Source organism: Podarcis gaigeae (assembly GCF_964106915.1).
Source record: "Podarcis gaigeae genome assembly, chromosome: 13".
In the NCBI taxonomy this organism is placed as follows: Eukaryota; Metazoa; Chordata; class Lepidosauria; order Squamata; family Lacertidae; genus Podarcis; species Podarcis gaigeae.
The window spans coordinates 30,863,291-30,875,602 of NC_139689.1; the positions used below are offsets into that span (position 1 = coordinate 30,863,291).

Genomic DNA, 12,312 nt, shown 5'->3' on the forward strand with positions numbered 1-12,312 from the left:
CTGCCTCTTAGCCTAACCTGCCTCACAGGGTTGTTGTGGGATTAATTGAGGAAGGAGAGAACCATGTACGCCAACTTGATCTCCTTGGAGGAAAAGGTGGGATATAAATGCAATAAAATAATAAGTAACTTCCCCTCCATCCTTTTTTTGCGGTGTGTGTGTGTGTGTGTGTGTGTGTGTGGATGATGTCAGCAGAGGCGGCTGGCCCAAACTGCAAAACCCAGTTACCTCATGGAGCTACCCAATAAACAACCCGACACGTGATTATTTGCAAAAAGAGCTTGAGGCGACCTCTTTATTGAGAGCGTTACAAAAACGTGCATCTGTCGTGATGATGACGAGGAAGGCAAAGCTGGTGAGGGGATGCCATTAAGAAAGTGGCCAAGCCGAGGCACACTTGAGTAAAGCCAGGAGGGGTGCATGCGTTTCTCGCAGTGAGCTGTGGGCGTCCTACGGGCAGGTTTCTCCCCATAGGTGAGCACAGCTTTTGGAACCGGAGCGTCGTTCCTCAGGAGATTCAGAAGTTGCTGGTGGAGTGCTTTTTGCTGGTTGTGATGGTGGTGCTGCTGCCATAGCCGCCGCTGCCACCACCACTGCCGCTGCCGCCACCGCTGCTGCTACTGTGGTAGCTGATGCTACCTCCACCATGGGATCCTGAGAGAAAGAGTGGAAGAACGTATTAATGAAGGACATCGTGAGACTCCTGTGTTTCATACAACCTCAAATCCTCACTGGTTTCTAATTCCATAAACAGCGTGCCATGGTGACCATTTTAAGTCAGACAGTAATCTTCCTTCTCTGGTTGTCTACCCTATGCATGTCTACTTGGAAGTAAAGCCCACTACGTTCAATAGAACTAACTCCCAGGTAAGTATGTATAGGATTGCAGGTTTTTCTTATATCCCCCACAACCCCAAAATCTTCAAACCAAGAGGAAATGTCTGGCTATGTCAGCCTGGATACCTGGATAGCTCAGCTGGTGGATCCCTGTAAGGAGGGACTGGCTGTGAAACTACTCTGCAAATGGGGAATAGGACGTCTCCTAATGACTCTCAGGACCCTGAACAAACTACAGCTCCCAGAATTCTTGGGATCGGGAGCCATGATGCGTTAAAGTGGTGTCATAGTGCTTTAAATGTATAGTGTGAATGTGGTTTAGATGACCTCCCAGATCTTCTTCAGTTTTTTGCTTCCAAGATTGTGTATACCAGCATTCCTCAACCTTGTGCCTTCCAGATGCTGTTGGACTCCAACTCCCACCAGTCCAAGCCAGCATGACCAATGATTGGGAATGGTGGGAGTTGGAGTCCAGTGATGCCCAGAGGGCCACAGATTCCCCATCCCTTTTAGAATAACTCGAATGACTCTGACAGTGTAGTTAGGGGCCGAGAGAATGGGAGGGTGAAGGAGTACGGACTGCTGGTTTTTTGCTTGTGTAACCTAGAACTCTCAGTCTCAAGAAATGAGAGTTTTACCCAGTTGCAAGTGCCTAACAAAGTTTTAAGGGGAAATGATGTGCATCTGTGTGCTTGAAAGGTCTCTAGTTACTGTATAGAGAAGCTTTTGGGAGAAACAAGCCTTACAACTTTGAGACAAACTGCATAGCATGCCAATGCAAGATTTCCTTCTAAAGCAAAATGCAGCTTGGGTGGAAGGTAATTTTTGCTGTGACTGCAGAACTGGGGTGGAAAATTCAGTCCCCATTCCCCTGTCAGTGTACTGACATACATATTTGATAGCAGCGCCCATGCTTAACATGTTGTGCAGTTTTGCTCCAGAACTAGGGTGGGGAAATTGTGGCTCTCCAAAGGTTGTTGGACTTCAGCACAAATCAGCCTCAACCAGGAGGGTCAATGGCAAAGGATGATGGGAGTTGTAGTCCAGCAACATCTGGCGGGTCACTGGTTCCTCATCTCTGCCTTAGACCAAACCAATGCTGCTCACATGGACTGATAAGAAATCATCCACTATCTCAGCCAGAGATATTTCCCACCCCAAACCTTGAGATCCTTTCACTCAAGGGTAGACAACATGGCACCCTTCAGATGTTGCTGGACTACAACTCCCACCATTCCTGACCATAGGCTGGGACTGATGGGAATTGTAGTCCAACAACATCTTGAGGGCACTATTTTGGCTGCTCCTGCTTTAACTGGAGGCTGAACATTTGAACCTGTGATCTTCTATATACAATGCATATATCTGACTATGGTTCTACAGCTCACCCTTGGGGCGTGTAGTATCATTAGCCTTCCAGAAACAAAGGCCAGCATTGCAAATCATCTTTTGCAGCAAAAGAACCCACCCGGGCTCACTTCACAAATATATTTTATATGGCAGTGGGAATCCTTACCTTCCTTTGACCATCCCGTCATCCTGTCAAGAAGGAGGAAAAGAAAGGGCAATTAGTAGATGATTACGAGCAACAGTAGTTGCCCTGGGGAATCTCTGTCCCCAGATGTGTCAGAAACAGCAGGACAAAAGATGCTTTGAGATATAGTAGGGCACCTTCTGATATGGCTGGCCATTGGGATTGCTGACCCCATGGAATAATGAAATTATTATAATGTGGGTAGTTAACAGAGAATACTAACTGAATCGTAATGCACAATATTGTCCTTTCCCAAATTATGAAACTATTCCCTGGGAAAGAAGACATCAGCAAGGTCACAGCAGAGACATCAGGACAGGAAGAGCTGAAAATACCCACTCTCGGTGTTGAGATATCACGGGACATCACATCCCCAAAGTAAATCTAAAGTCAGACAAAGCTGAAAACTTTTTATGGTCATTGTTTTCAGTGAGGTAAAATAAGGTTTATCCTTAACCCTCCCACTGGACAGAGAAGTGATGGAGCAATAGACAAATTCGCAGAGGAGAGGCTATTGACAGCTGCTATCCATGGTCTGCCTCCATGGTTGGAGACTGTCATGCTTCTGAGCACCACTTGCTGGAAGCCACAGGAGAGAAGAGGGTTCTTATGCTTGGCTCTTTTTGCTCGCAGGCTTCCCACAGGCATCTGATTGGCCACAGTGCAAACAAGTTGCTGGATTAGATGGGCCATTTGCCTGCTCCACCAGGGCTTGAGTTCTTATGATGCAATGGGTGTCACTTCTAGTATTGCTATTGATAGAAATAGGCAACCTACACCTTTAGAATAACAGACACGGGGGCAGGCCCCACTGTCCACGGAGTAAGCAGCAGAAACAGAAAACAGGTCTGAAAAGCAGGCACGCCATTTTTCAATGTCTTAGGGATGACCTAGAATTTGCACACCTCTTCCCATTCTAAAAATGAAATTGACATCAATCTCAGCAGGCGGGCCAATAAAATCAGGGCCATTTTTATGCATCGCCTGGCCTTTGGCTTGGAGCCAATTTGATTCCCTCCCCCTCTTTCTTTTTTCTTTTCCTTTCTCCTCCTGCAATGAGGCTACATTTTAATGTTTCAATATTTTAATGTTGTATTTTAAATTTGTTTTTAAGTTGTATTCATTCAACTTGTTTTTATTATTGCTTGTTAGTCGCCCTGAACCCAGCCTTGGCTGGGGAGGGCGGGGTCTAAATAAAAATTATTATTATTATTAAAAAGAAATCTGATCTGTCACTAACTGGATACTCCCAAAGTTGCCACTGGCTCTCTAAGAGAACATCTATAAGATACACTTGATTTCAAGCATTACTTTCTCATAATCATGCTTTACATTTGTATGGGGGGGGGACCTTAAACACTGTTTTAGATGCACACCTAAAAACATCACATATGATGAAGCCTTTGGGAGATCTCTCCCCTTTGGTGGCTTATTCTGATTGCCCAGTTACGTACTTGGAGTCCTGGCCCTCCAACAGGTTGCGGTAGGTGGCGATCTCCTGTTCCAACCGTGTCTTGATGTCCATGAGCATCTTGTATTCTTGGTTCTGGCGCTCCATGTCGTTCCTCAACTCGGCCAAGTGCTCTTCCACACCAGAGATCTGGTTCTGGATTTGGGCCAGCTGAGCGCAATACCGTCCTTCTGTCTCTGCCAAGCTGGTTTCCAAGCCAGCTTTCTAATGAGGGAGAAAAAGCAGAAGATCCAGAAATCTACAAACACTGCAAACCGCAAACCTCTGTCAGAATGCTGATGACCAACTCTCTATCTGTGGGTGTTTCGAGATCTCATGAAAGTTTGAGTATCGCCGATTACTGATACTTGCAGGAAATAATGGTGAAGGTAGCTCTCACTACCTACTTCCTTTGGGAATGTCTGTGCCATTAAGACGTCTGGTTGGCCATGTTGGATAGGCAAAATATGCCAACTAGCTATGCCATTGGAGTGACCCCAGCGTGGCAGTTCGTCTGTCAATCAACTTTGTCGGACAATCAACTACATTCAAGGAAGTTGCCACATACCATGCTAAGCTGTGACTGCAACTCAATCTCCAGGCTCTGTATCGTGCGCCTCAGTTCCGAAACCTCGCTCTTGCCGCTCTGTATCTGCTCCGTATGGGTGGCGACTTCGCGGTTCAGTTCGTCAGTCTGAAAGAAGGAAGGTGAAAAAGTTTCATGCTGGAAATCTTCACAATGAAAAGACAAGAAATCATGCTATAAGTAATACAGACGCCACTCAGAGCATACCCACACTGCAGACCGACAGTGCAATCCTATGAATGTCACACTGTGTTGAATGGGACTTCATCCCAGTTAAGGAAGTATAGTAGGGATGAGGAACCAGTGGCCCGCTAAATGTTGATGGAATCCAACTCCCATCATCCTCAGCCAACATCGCCAATGGTCAGAGATGATGAGAGCAACATCTGGGCCTGCAGAGTGGAACTGTGTTAATACACATTCTCCTTTTTTTAGAGGGGGGCCCTGGAAGGGTTTTTAGCAGAGTCCTCATTAAACTACAGTTCCTAAGATTCTTTGGAGGGGCTCAAGACCCTTAAAGTGATCTGTTGAACTAGGCAATATGCTTTCGGTAAAGCGACCCCAGTCCCTAGGAGAGAAGACCCTACCTTGGAGAAGAACCAGGCTTCCGCATCTCTGCGATTCTTGTCCGCCAGTTGTTCGTACTGCTCTCTCATCTCGGTCAGAGCTTTGGTGAGGTCGATTCCAGGCGCGGCATCCATCTCGACGTTGACGGTTCCTGTCAGTTGAGTGTTGTACTCTTTCATGAGCTTGGTAGGGCAAGAATGGAGAGGACATAGGTGAGGATTCCCCTAGTAGGCAATGTGTTGCACCTTTCAGCATTCTGCAATATGTCATGATGTGTGGAATGGCCTTCATGCGATCAACGGCAAACGGCAACATGCAACAGGGCTGCGCACATTTCTGCTAAGCTTGGTACCCAACCATTGTTTCTATTGGTCAAGAAGGCCTGGCTTTCTTGCTTCCTGAAGGGGGAAAGTAATTGTGGCCCTTTGTATTTGCTGTTCAGGGAAGGAGTTTTCTAGGGAAGGAGTAACCTGCCATGTGTGCAAGAGAGAAGGTGGGCGAGGGATTGTAAGCTTGTTGCAACCCCTCCCTCTGATCCACAACATTGATACTGCACCCCAAGATGCATTCTGGTGCCATTTTGAAAGAGGCACTCTGTGCTCTCTTGCCAGTAGCTTTGTCAGGAATGGTCAGCTCATATGGTAAGTTTCATAATTTTGGGGGAGTGGGTTGCCGTTGGTGAGCCCCTGCTTTGCCACATGTGCACTCCTCTTTATGAACTTCTGTAGGGATTATTGTTTTATGTAATTCATGCAACTTTTGTGTATGACGCTCACATCGAAAGGCAGACCCAACACCTCTAAATGGATGCCCCCAAACTGAATTGTAAAGTTGGCTGAAGTTTCCCTGCCCTTTTCTTTTTCCTTCACTAACCTCCTCATGGTTCTTGTTGAGGTAAGCCAGTTCTTCCTTCAACCCTTCGATCTGCATCTCCAGATCAGATTTGGACAGAGTCAGCTCATCCAGGACTCTGCGCAGACCATTGATGTCAGCCTCAACACTCTGGCGGAGGTGCAGCTCATTCTCATATCTGCCGGTTTCAAAAAAGAAAAAGGAAAAAGTCAGCAATGGGTGATAAACATTCTCCAATAAAGCCTGCCACCTGTATTTCTTGAGATGTATTTCTTGAGGTCTTCCTCCCTCTCTTCCCTTCCCTTCTGGTTTTCTTTCAGCTGATATTTTAAATACACCCTCCACCAAACTTTCTGTCCCTCACTTCCTTTCCTTTTTCCTTCATTCCTCTCTCACTTCCATTCCCCCAGTGAGACACCTCGAATAGTGGAAAAAATAGAATAGAGAAGAAACTTACTTCAGTCTGAAGTCATCAGCAGCCAGCCTGGCATTGTCAATCTCCAAGACAATCCTTGAATTGTCAACTGTGGCATGATGGATCTATACCAAAGGGACAGAGAAGAGAGGAGGGCCCATGAATGTTAGCAAACATTTTTCATTATCTGAGGATGCAATGGTTGCTCAAATGGAAAATTGTCAGGGACTTAATTTGTGGGTAATCTGTACAGGTCATGACATCAACATTCGTGATTGTGAATTTGCATCTAGAGGGCAGTAGATATTTTAGACTAACATTAGTCAACATGGTGCCCTTCAGATGTTGTTGGACTCCAACTTCCATCAGCCCCGGTCAGCTTGGCCAATGGTCAAGCATGAAGGGAGTTGTAGTCCAACCACATCTGGAGATCACCAGCTTGGGGAAGGCTGTTCTAGATGAATAAATTTGAAATTAATTCATACAAACTTCTTCAGCAGCCTAGGATTTTTCTAAGGAGAAACTAGTTAACCTAATTTCTTTCCTGGCAAGTCTTAGCATCCTCCCATCTGGCATGGTGTGATCTGTTCCTTCTTTTATAATAATAATAATAATAATAATAATAATAATAATAATAATAATAATTTTTTATTTATACCCTGCCCTCCCCAGCCAAGGCCGGGCTCAGAGCGGCTTACAAGCAATAATAAAAACAAGATGAATGATTACAACTTAAAAACAAAAATAAAATACAACATTAAAATAATGGAACATTAAAATATTAAAATGTAGCCTCATCGCAGGAGGAGAAGGAAAAGAAAGGGGGGGAAAAGAGAGGGAGGGAATCAAATTGGCTCCAAGCCAAAGGCCAGGCGGAACAACTCTGTCTTACAGGCCCTGCGGAAAGAAATCAGATCCTGCAGGGCCCTGGTCTCATGAGACAGAGCGTTCCACCAGGCCGGAGCCAGAGTTGAAAAGGCCCTGGCTCTGGTTGAAGCCAATCTAGCTTCCTTAGGGCCTGGGACCACTAGGGTGTTGTTATTTATGGACCTTGAGGCTCTCCGTGGGGCATACCAGGAGAGGCGGTCCCGTAGGTACGAGGGTCCTAGGCCGTGAAGGGCTTTAAAGGTCAAAATCAGCACCTTAAATCTGACCCTGTACTCCACCGGGAGCCAGTGCAGCTTGAAAAGCACTGGGTGAATATGCTCCCATGGCAGAGACCCCGTGAGGAGCCTCGCTGCAGCATTCTGTACCTGCTGGAGTTTCTGGGACAGCTTCAAGGGCAGCCCCACATAGAGCGAATTACAGTAGTAATGGAGCCTGGAGATGACCGTCGCATGGATCACTGTGGCCAGGTCGGGGCGGGAAAGGTAAGGGACCAACTGCTTGATGCGGCGAAGGTGGAAAAATGTCACCTTGGCTGTTGCTGTAACTTGCGCCTCCATGGAAAGGGAGGCGTCAAGGATTACACCCAAACTCTTAACGGAAGGCAATGGCACTAATTGGGACTTTTGTTCTACATTATGTTTTTCCCCTCAAAGAATTATAGTCTGGGACCCAACTGAGGCTCTGTTCCAACCTTTGCAATAAAGGATGTTCTACCCAAACAGTTGTCTTCCATCCTTTTCTTGGCAAACATCCAAGGGCAGTTTTATGTATTTAAGTAGAAAATGAGCCATCCAAATTAAAGTAGCAGACCCATTCCTGTACAGGTGAGCCCTTGACTGAATAAGTTTAGGTGCAGTTAATTTATAATGCAGCATAATTGACTGGCAGACCTCTTAATATTTCATTAAAAATAAAATTATTATGATTTCCAGCCATATATCTAAGGGCATGGAGAATGTGCAGCCCTTAGAATAGGTTTCTAGCTTCTGGCATGGGGGGGGCAATGACTCCCCAAGGACTCTTTGAAATAGTCTAGGATGACATGGAATTCTACCTTAAGTGATGCAAGAGCAGCGTTTAGAAGCTGTTCCTTCTGAAATGTAGTTATATGAAATGCAAACTTTTTTCAAAAAATGGATTTATATATTGCTGTAAAAGGTACACTGCCACATCTTTCATAAATGCAAAGTTAATTATGGCTGTGATCCAGTGGATCTGGTCCATTGGATCTGGACCTGGAAGAACTGAGTTCAGACTCTGCTCAGCCAGTCTGGACTTCAAGATCTAACAAAAGTATCCCGTGCCCCTTCAAATCAATAGGGACTCCAGATGTTGTAGATTATAACTTTCACCACCCTGACCATTAGCCATGGCGACTGTAGCTGATAGAAGCAGACCACAACATCTGGAGGGCACCACATTAGCTGTTCCCAGGCTGGGCATTTAATGTGCAATTAAGTTCCACTGACTTCAGTGGGACAATGTCTGTTTTGCTGGATTTGATGCCCTCGGTATATTAATCTTAGCTCATCTAAAGGGAAACAAAACGATCTGCTCCACGGGATTGTTGGTGAGGATGAATGAGGTAGGAATAAGAAATGAGTGCACAGTGAAGCCCTATAGGCAAGGTGCCCTGCCCTCTTCTAATATTGGAGAGGGTTGTATTGGTCTTAATGGAGTTTCATAGGAAAATGATGGAGGACAGCAGAGACACCATTTCTCAGTGATAAGAAGTGGTGGGTGACACAGTCAAGAGCACCAGTATTTGATATATGCGTGGGAAGGTTTCCAGTTTGGGACATGTTTGAATAGATACCACAAAAGGAAATATCAGTGATCTGAATTGGGGGTGAGGATTCTGTGGTCCTTCAGCTGCTGTTTCCATTGGGCCATGCTGGCTGGGAGTGATGGAGAATGGAGTCCCACAACATTTGGACAAAAGTGAATGGCAGAAGGGAGACCTTCCTTCCAATGACATCCTAAAGCAGGAATAGCTCACCTAAAACAGGGATAGCTCAGCTCCTGCTCTTGAATTACAGCTTCCACCATCCCTGACCATGCTGACTGGGGTTGATGGAAGCTGGAGCCCAGCAACATCTCAACCGCCACAAGTTCCCCATCCCAGGACTAAATAGAGCGTCCCTGGTTTCCCCATCATGGGCCATTCCTTTAAAAAGGTAAAGGTAAAGGTACCCCTGCCCGTACTGGCCAGTCTTGCCAGACTCTGGGGTTGTGCGCCCATCTCACTCAAGAGGCCAGGGGCCAGCGCTGTCCAAAGACACTTCCGGGTCACGTGACCAGCGTGACATCGCTGCTCTGGCAAGCCAGAGCTGCACACGGAAACGCCGTTTACCTTCCCGCTAGAAAGCGGTCCCTATTTATCTACTTGCACCCGAGGGTGCTTTCGAACTGCTAGGTTGGCAGGCGCTGGGACCGAGCAACGGGAGCGCACCCCGCTGCGGGGATTCAAACTGCCGACCTTTCAATCGGCAAGCCCTAGGCGCTGAGGCTTTTACCCACAGCGCCACCCGCGTCCCATTCCTTTAGTTTATTACTAATAAAGACCTAGTGAAGTGAATAATGCAAGCAAGTTATTAGTTTATTAGCTCCAAGGAGCAATGGTGGGCACAGACTAGAAACTTAGGGTCAGTTGCTCGCTTGTGCATGCTCATCCACTGATGACTGCAACATCCCATGTTTACTTGCATGTGTGAGTGAGGCATCACAGAGCAAATGTGTCAGTCTTCATTTCCCCTTAAACGCAATGTTTCTCAGTGGGAGCCATTCATTAAGTGATTGGTTTGTCACTTAGCAATAAGGCTGCACTCAAACAAGTGCCAAACAGCCATACATTTCTATTACCCAGTCCCTCGGATTTTATGGGGCAGTAGCTGAGTGCCTTGGGACTTGTACACAGTTCCTTTCCTTCATTGCTGTGTAACCACAACCACCCTCTGCACTATTCGGAATCAAAGACAAAAGACTTGCAGGTCTGAGGGCTTAAGCCAACCCAAGGCATGGCATGAAACACACCCAGAGCCTACGATGCAGATAGGGTGATGGGTAAATCCCAGGTTACAATGGTAAATTCATTGATTAGATTGGCCAGTACCATAACAGTCTCTACTCCTGTGCTTTTAACATTAGTCTCATAGTCAGAAATTAAGGTGGTGAAGCTTTTCTTAACACAGAAGTGAAGTTTTCTCCATGACTTATCTTCTGGTTCAGTACCAAAGTTAGAAACTTCAGGAGTTTATTGCAGCAAAGCTATGCACATCAGAGTGAATGACTAGTCGCTGTTTGCTTTTCTGTCTCACACACAGCCTAATTGAATTAGTCTGGGCTTGGTCCTAAACACTTTTAATCATGTCTTGCTATTTTTGTGATGCCCCTTAACTTCATTTTTTTCAAATCAGTTGCATTTATCAGTTTTGTTGTTGTTGTTGTTGTTGTTGTTGTTGTTGTTGTTGTTGTTGTTGTTGTTGATTTAGCATAATAAAAACAATTACTTCCACAATCCAAATCAGGAATTGTGCCATAGATTCCTGCCAAATGATGGGTTGTAAGCATCATAGGAATGATGATGATATCTGATACATCATGATTAAATTTGCCATTTTCTACAGCAACAAAGTATTAGAAGATGGAAGCTTCAGAAAGCCATCTCTCATCACTGGCATATCCTCCTCGTGAGGCTGTGGACTCTCCTTCCTTGAGGCTTTTATTAAGCAGAGGTTGGGTGGCCCGCTGCCATGGATGCTTTAGCTAAGATTCCTGCACTGCACAAGGGTAAACTAGAGGAGCCTCAGGGTCCCTTGCAACTCTACAATTCTATGAATGATCTTACCTTGTCACGGAGGTCCTCAATGATCTTGAAATAGTGGCTGTAGTCCCTGGATGGGCTGGTGGGAGCCTGCTTCATGTGCCATTCTCGGATCTTCACCTCCAGCTCTGTGTTGGCTTCCTCCAGAGCACGCACCTTGTCCAGGTAGTTGGCCAGGCGGTCGTTCAGGTTCTGCATGGTAATCTTCTCGTTCCCACTCAGGAGGCCTCCATCGCCGCCGCCGCCGCCACCCCCGGCCAAAAAGTCCCCAAAGCCATAGCCGCCTCCACCTCCAGCACCAAAGCAACTTCCATAGCCTCCTCCAGCACCAAAGCCACCGCCGTAGCCAAGACCACCACCAGAAACCAAGGCACTGCCATAGCCGCCTCCTAAACCTCCTCCTACCCCACATCCATAACCACCTCCTACTCCGGAAGAGACAAGCCTAACGGAGGAGGAAGACACACGGCCGCCGCCTCCACCATGGATGCTGGACGAGCCAAAGCGTCCGGAGGAGATGCGGCTGGAGCCCCCGCCAGCACCCAGGCCACCACCATAGGAGGAAGAGGAGCTCTGATAGAAAGACATTGTGGCAGCAATGAATGGAAGTTCAGCTGTGAGACTGTTACTCGGCTTGGCTGAGCATGGAAAAAGCTGGCCTTGGCAGTGTCAGCCAGTTCCCTTTTATACTCCTCACGGGGCGTGTTCTGTCCCACAGCAGAATACACCCTGCTGAAACCACACCCTCAAAGGTGAGGCTCCGTGAAGATGATGTGCTGTCTTTGAAATGCAACCACTTGTCCCTTGATGGGCTGCCCCCCCTTCTCTCTCTCTCTCTGTGTGTGTGGGGGGTGGCTTCTTAAAAACCCAGTTAAACAAAGGAGATTTCATTCAGGGTGCATCACTGTTATTTTTAGCCAGTGTCAAGTGTGCAGATCACATTTCCCTTCTTCTTTTTTTATACATTTAACCGGGGGGGGGGGGAGCACTGTCTGCAGCCAAGCCTGGCCTCATCTCATATCGGGATTAATTTATTATAATCAAGCATAATAGCCACAGATGCACTCAGCTTCTTCTTCCAGGTATGCCTTTCACTTAACCCCCTTTTCCCTCCCTAGAACATTTAACAAGCAATTCACGATTCATTTACTTTGCTTCCTTCCTGTCTTAATTGCTGTCAGGATTGTGGAATCATAGAGTTGGGAGGGACCCCAAGGGACCCCAACCCCCTGCAATGCAGGAAGCTCAGCTGATGCATCCATGACAAATGATCATTCATGCTCTGCTTAAAAACCTCCAAGGAAGGAGAGACCTAACAAAAGAGACCTTTCCACTGTCAAACAGCTCCTACCATCAGAAA

General features: G+C 46.5%; 1 protein-coding gene across 1 annotated transcript; it reads right to left on the reverse strand.

The window, feature by feature from the left end:
- Positions 1-264: 264 nt before the first annotated feature.
- Positions 265-11,778, reverse strand: LOC310829815 (keratin, type I cytoskeletal 19-like). The gene is made up of 8 exons (XM_083708791.1): positions 10,977-11,778; positions 6,284-6,366; positions 5,848-6,004; positions 4,995-5,156; positions 4,390-4,515; positions 3,826-4,046; positions 2,354-2,376; positions 265-654 (listed from the first exon to the last, which is right to left on the reverse strand). The coding sequence occupies exons 1-8, from the start codon at positions 11,538-11,540 to the stop codon at positions 518-520; spliced, it is 1,473 nt and encodes a 490-aa protein (XP_083564917.1). The 5' UTR covers positions 11,541-11,778; the 3' UTR covers positions 265-517.
- Between the last annotated feature and the right edge of the window lie 534 nt (positions 11,779-12,312).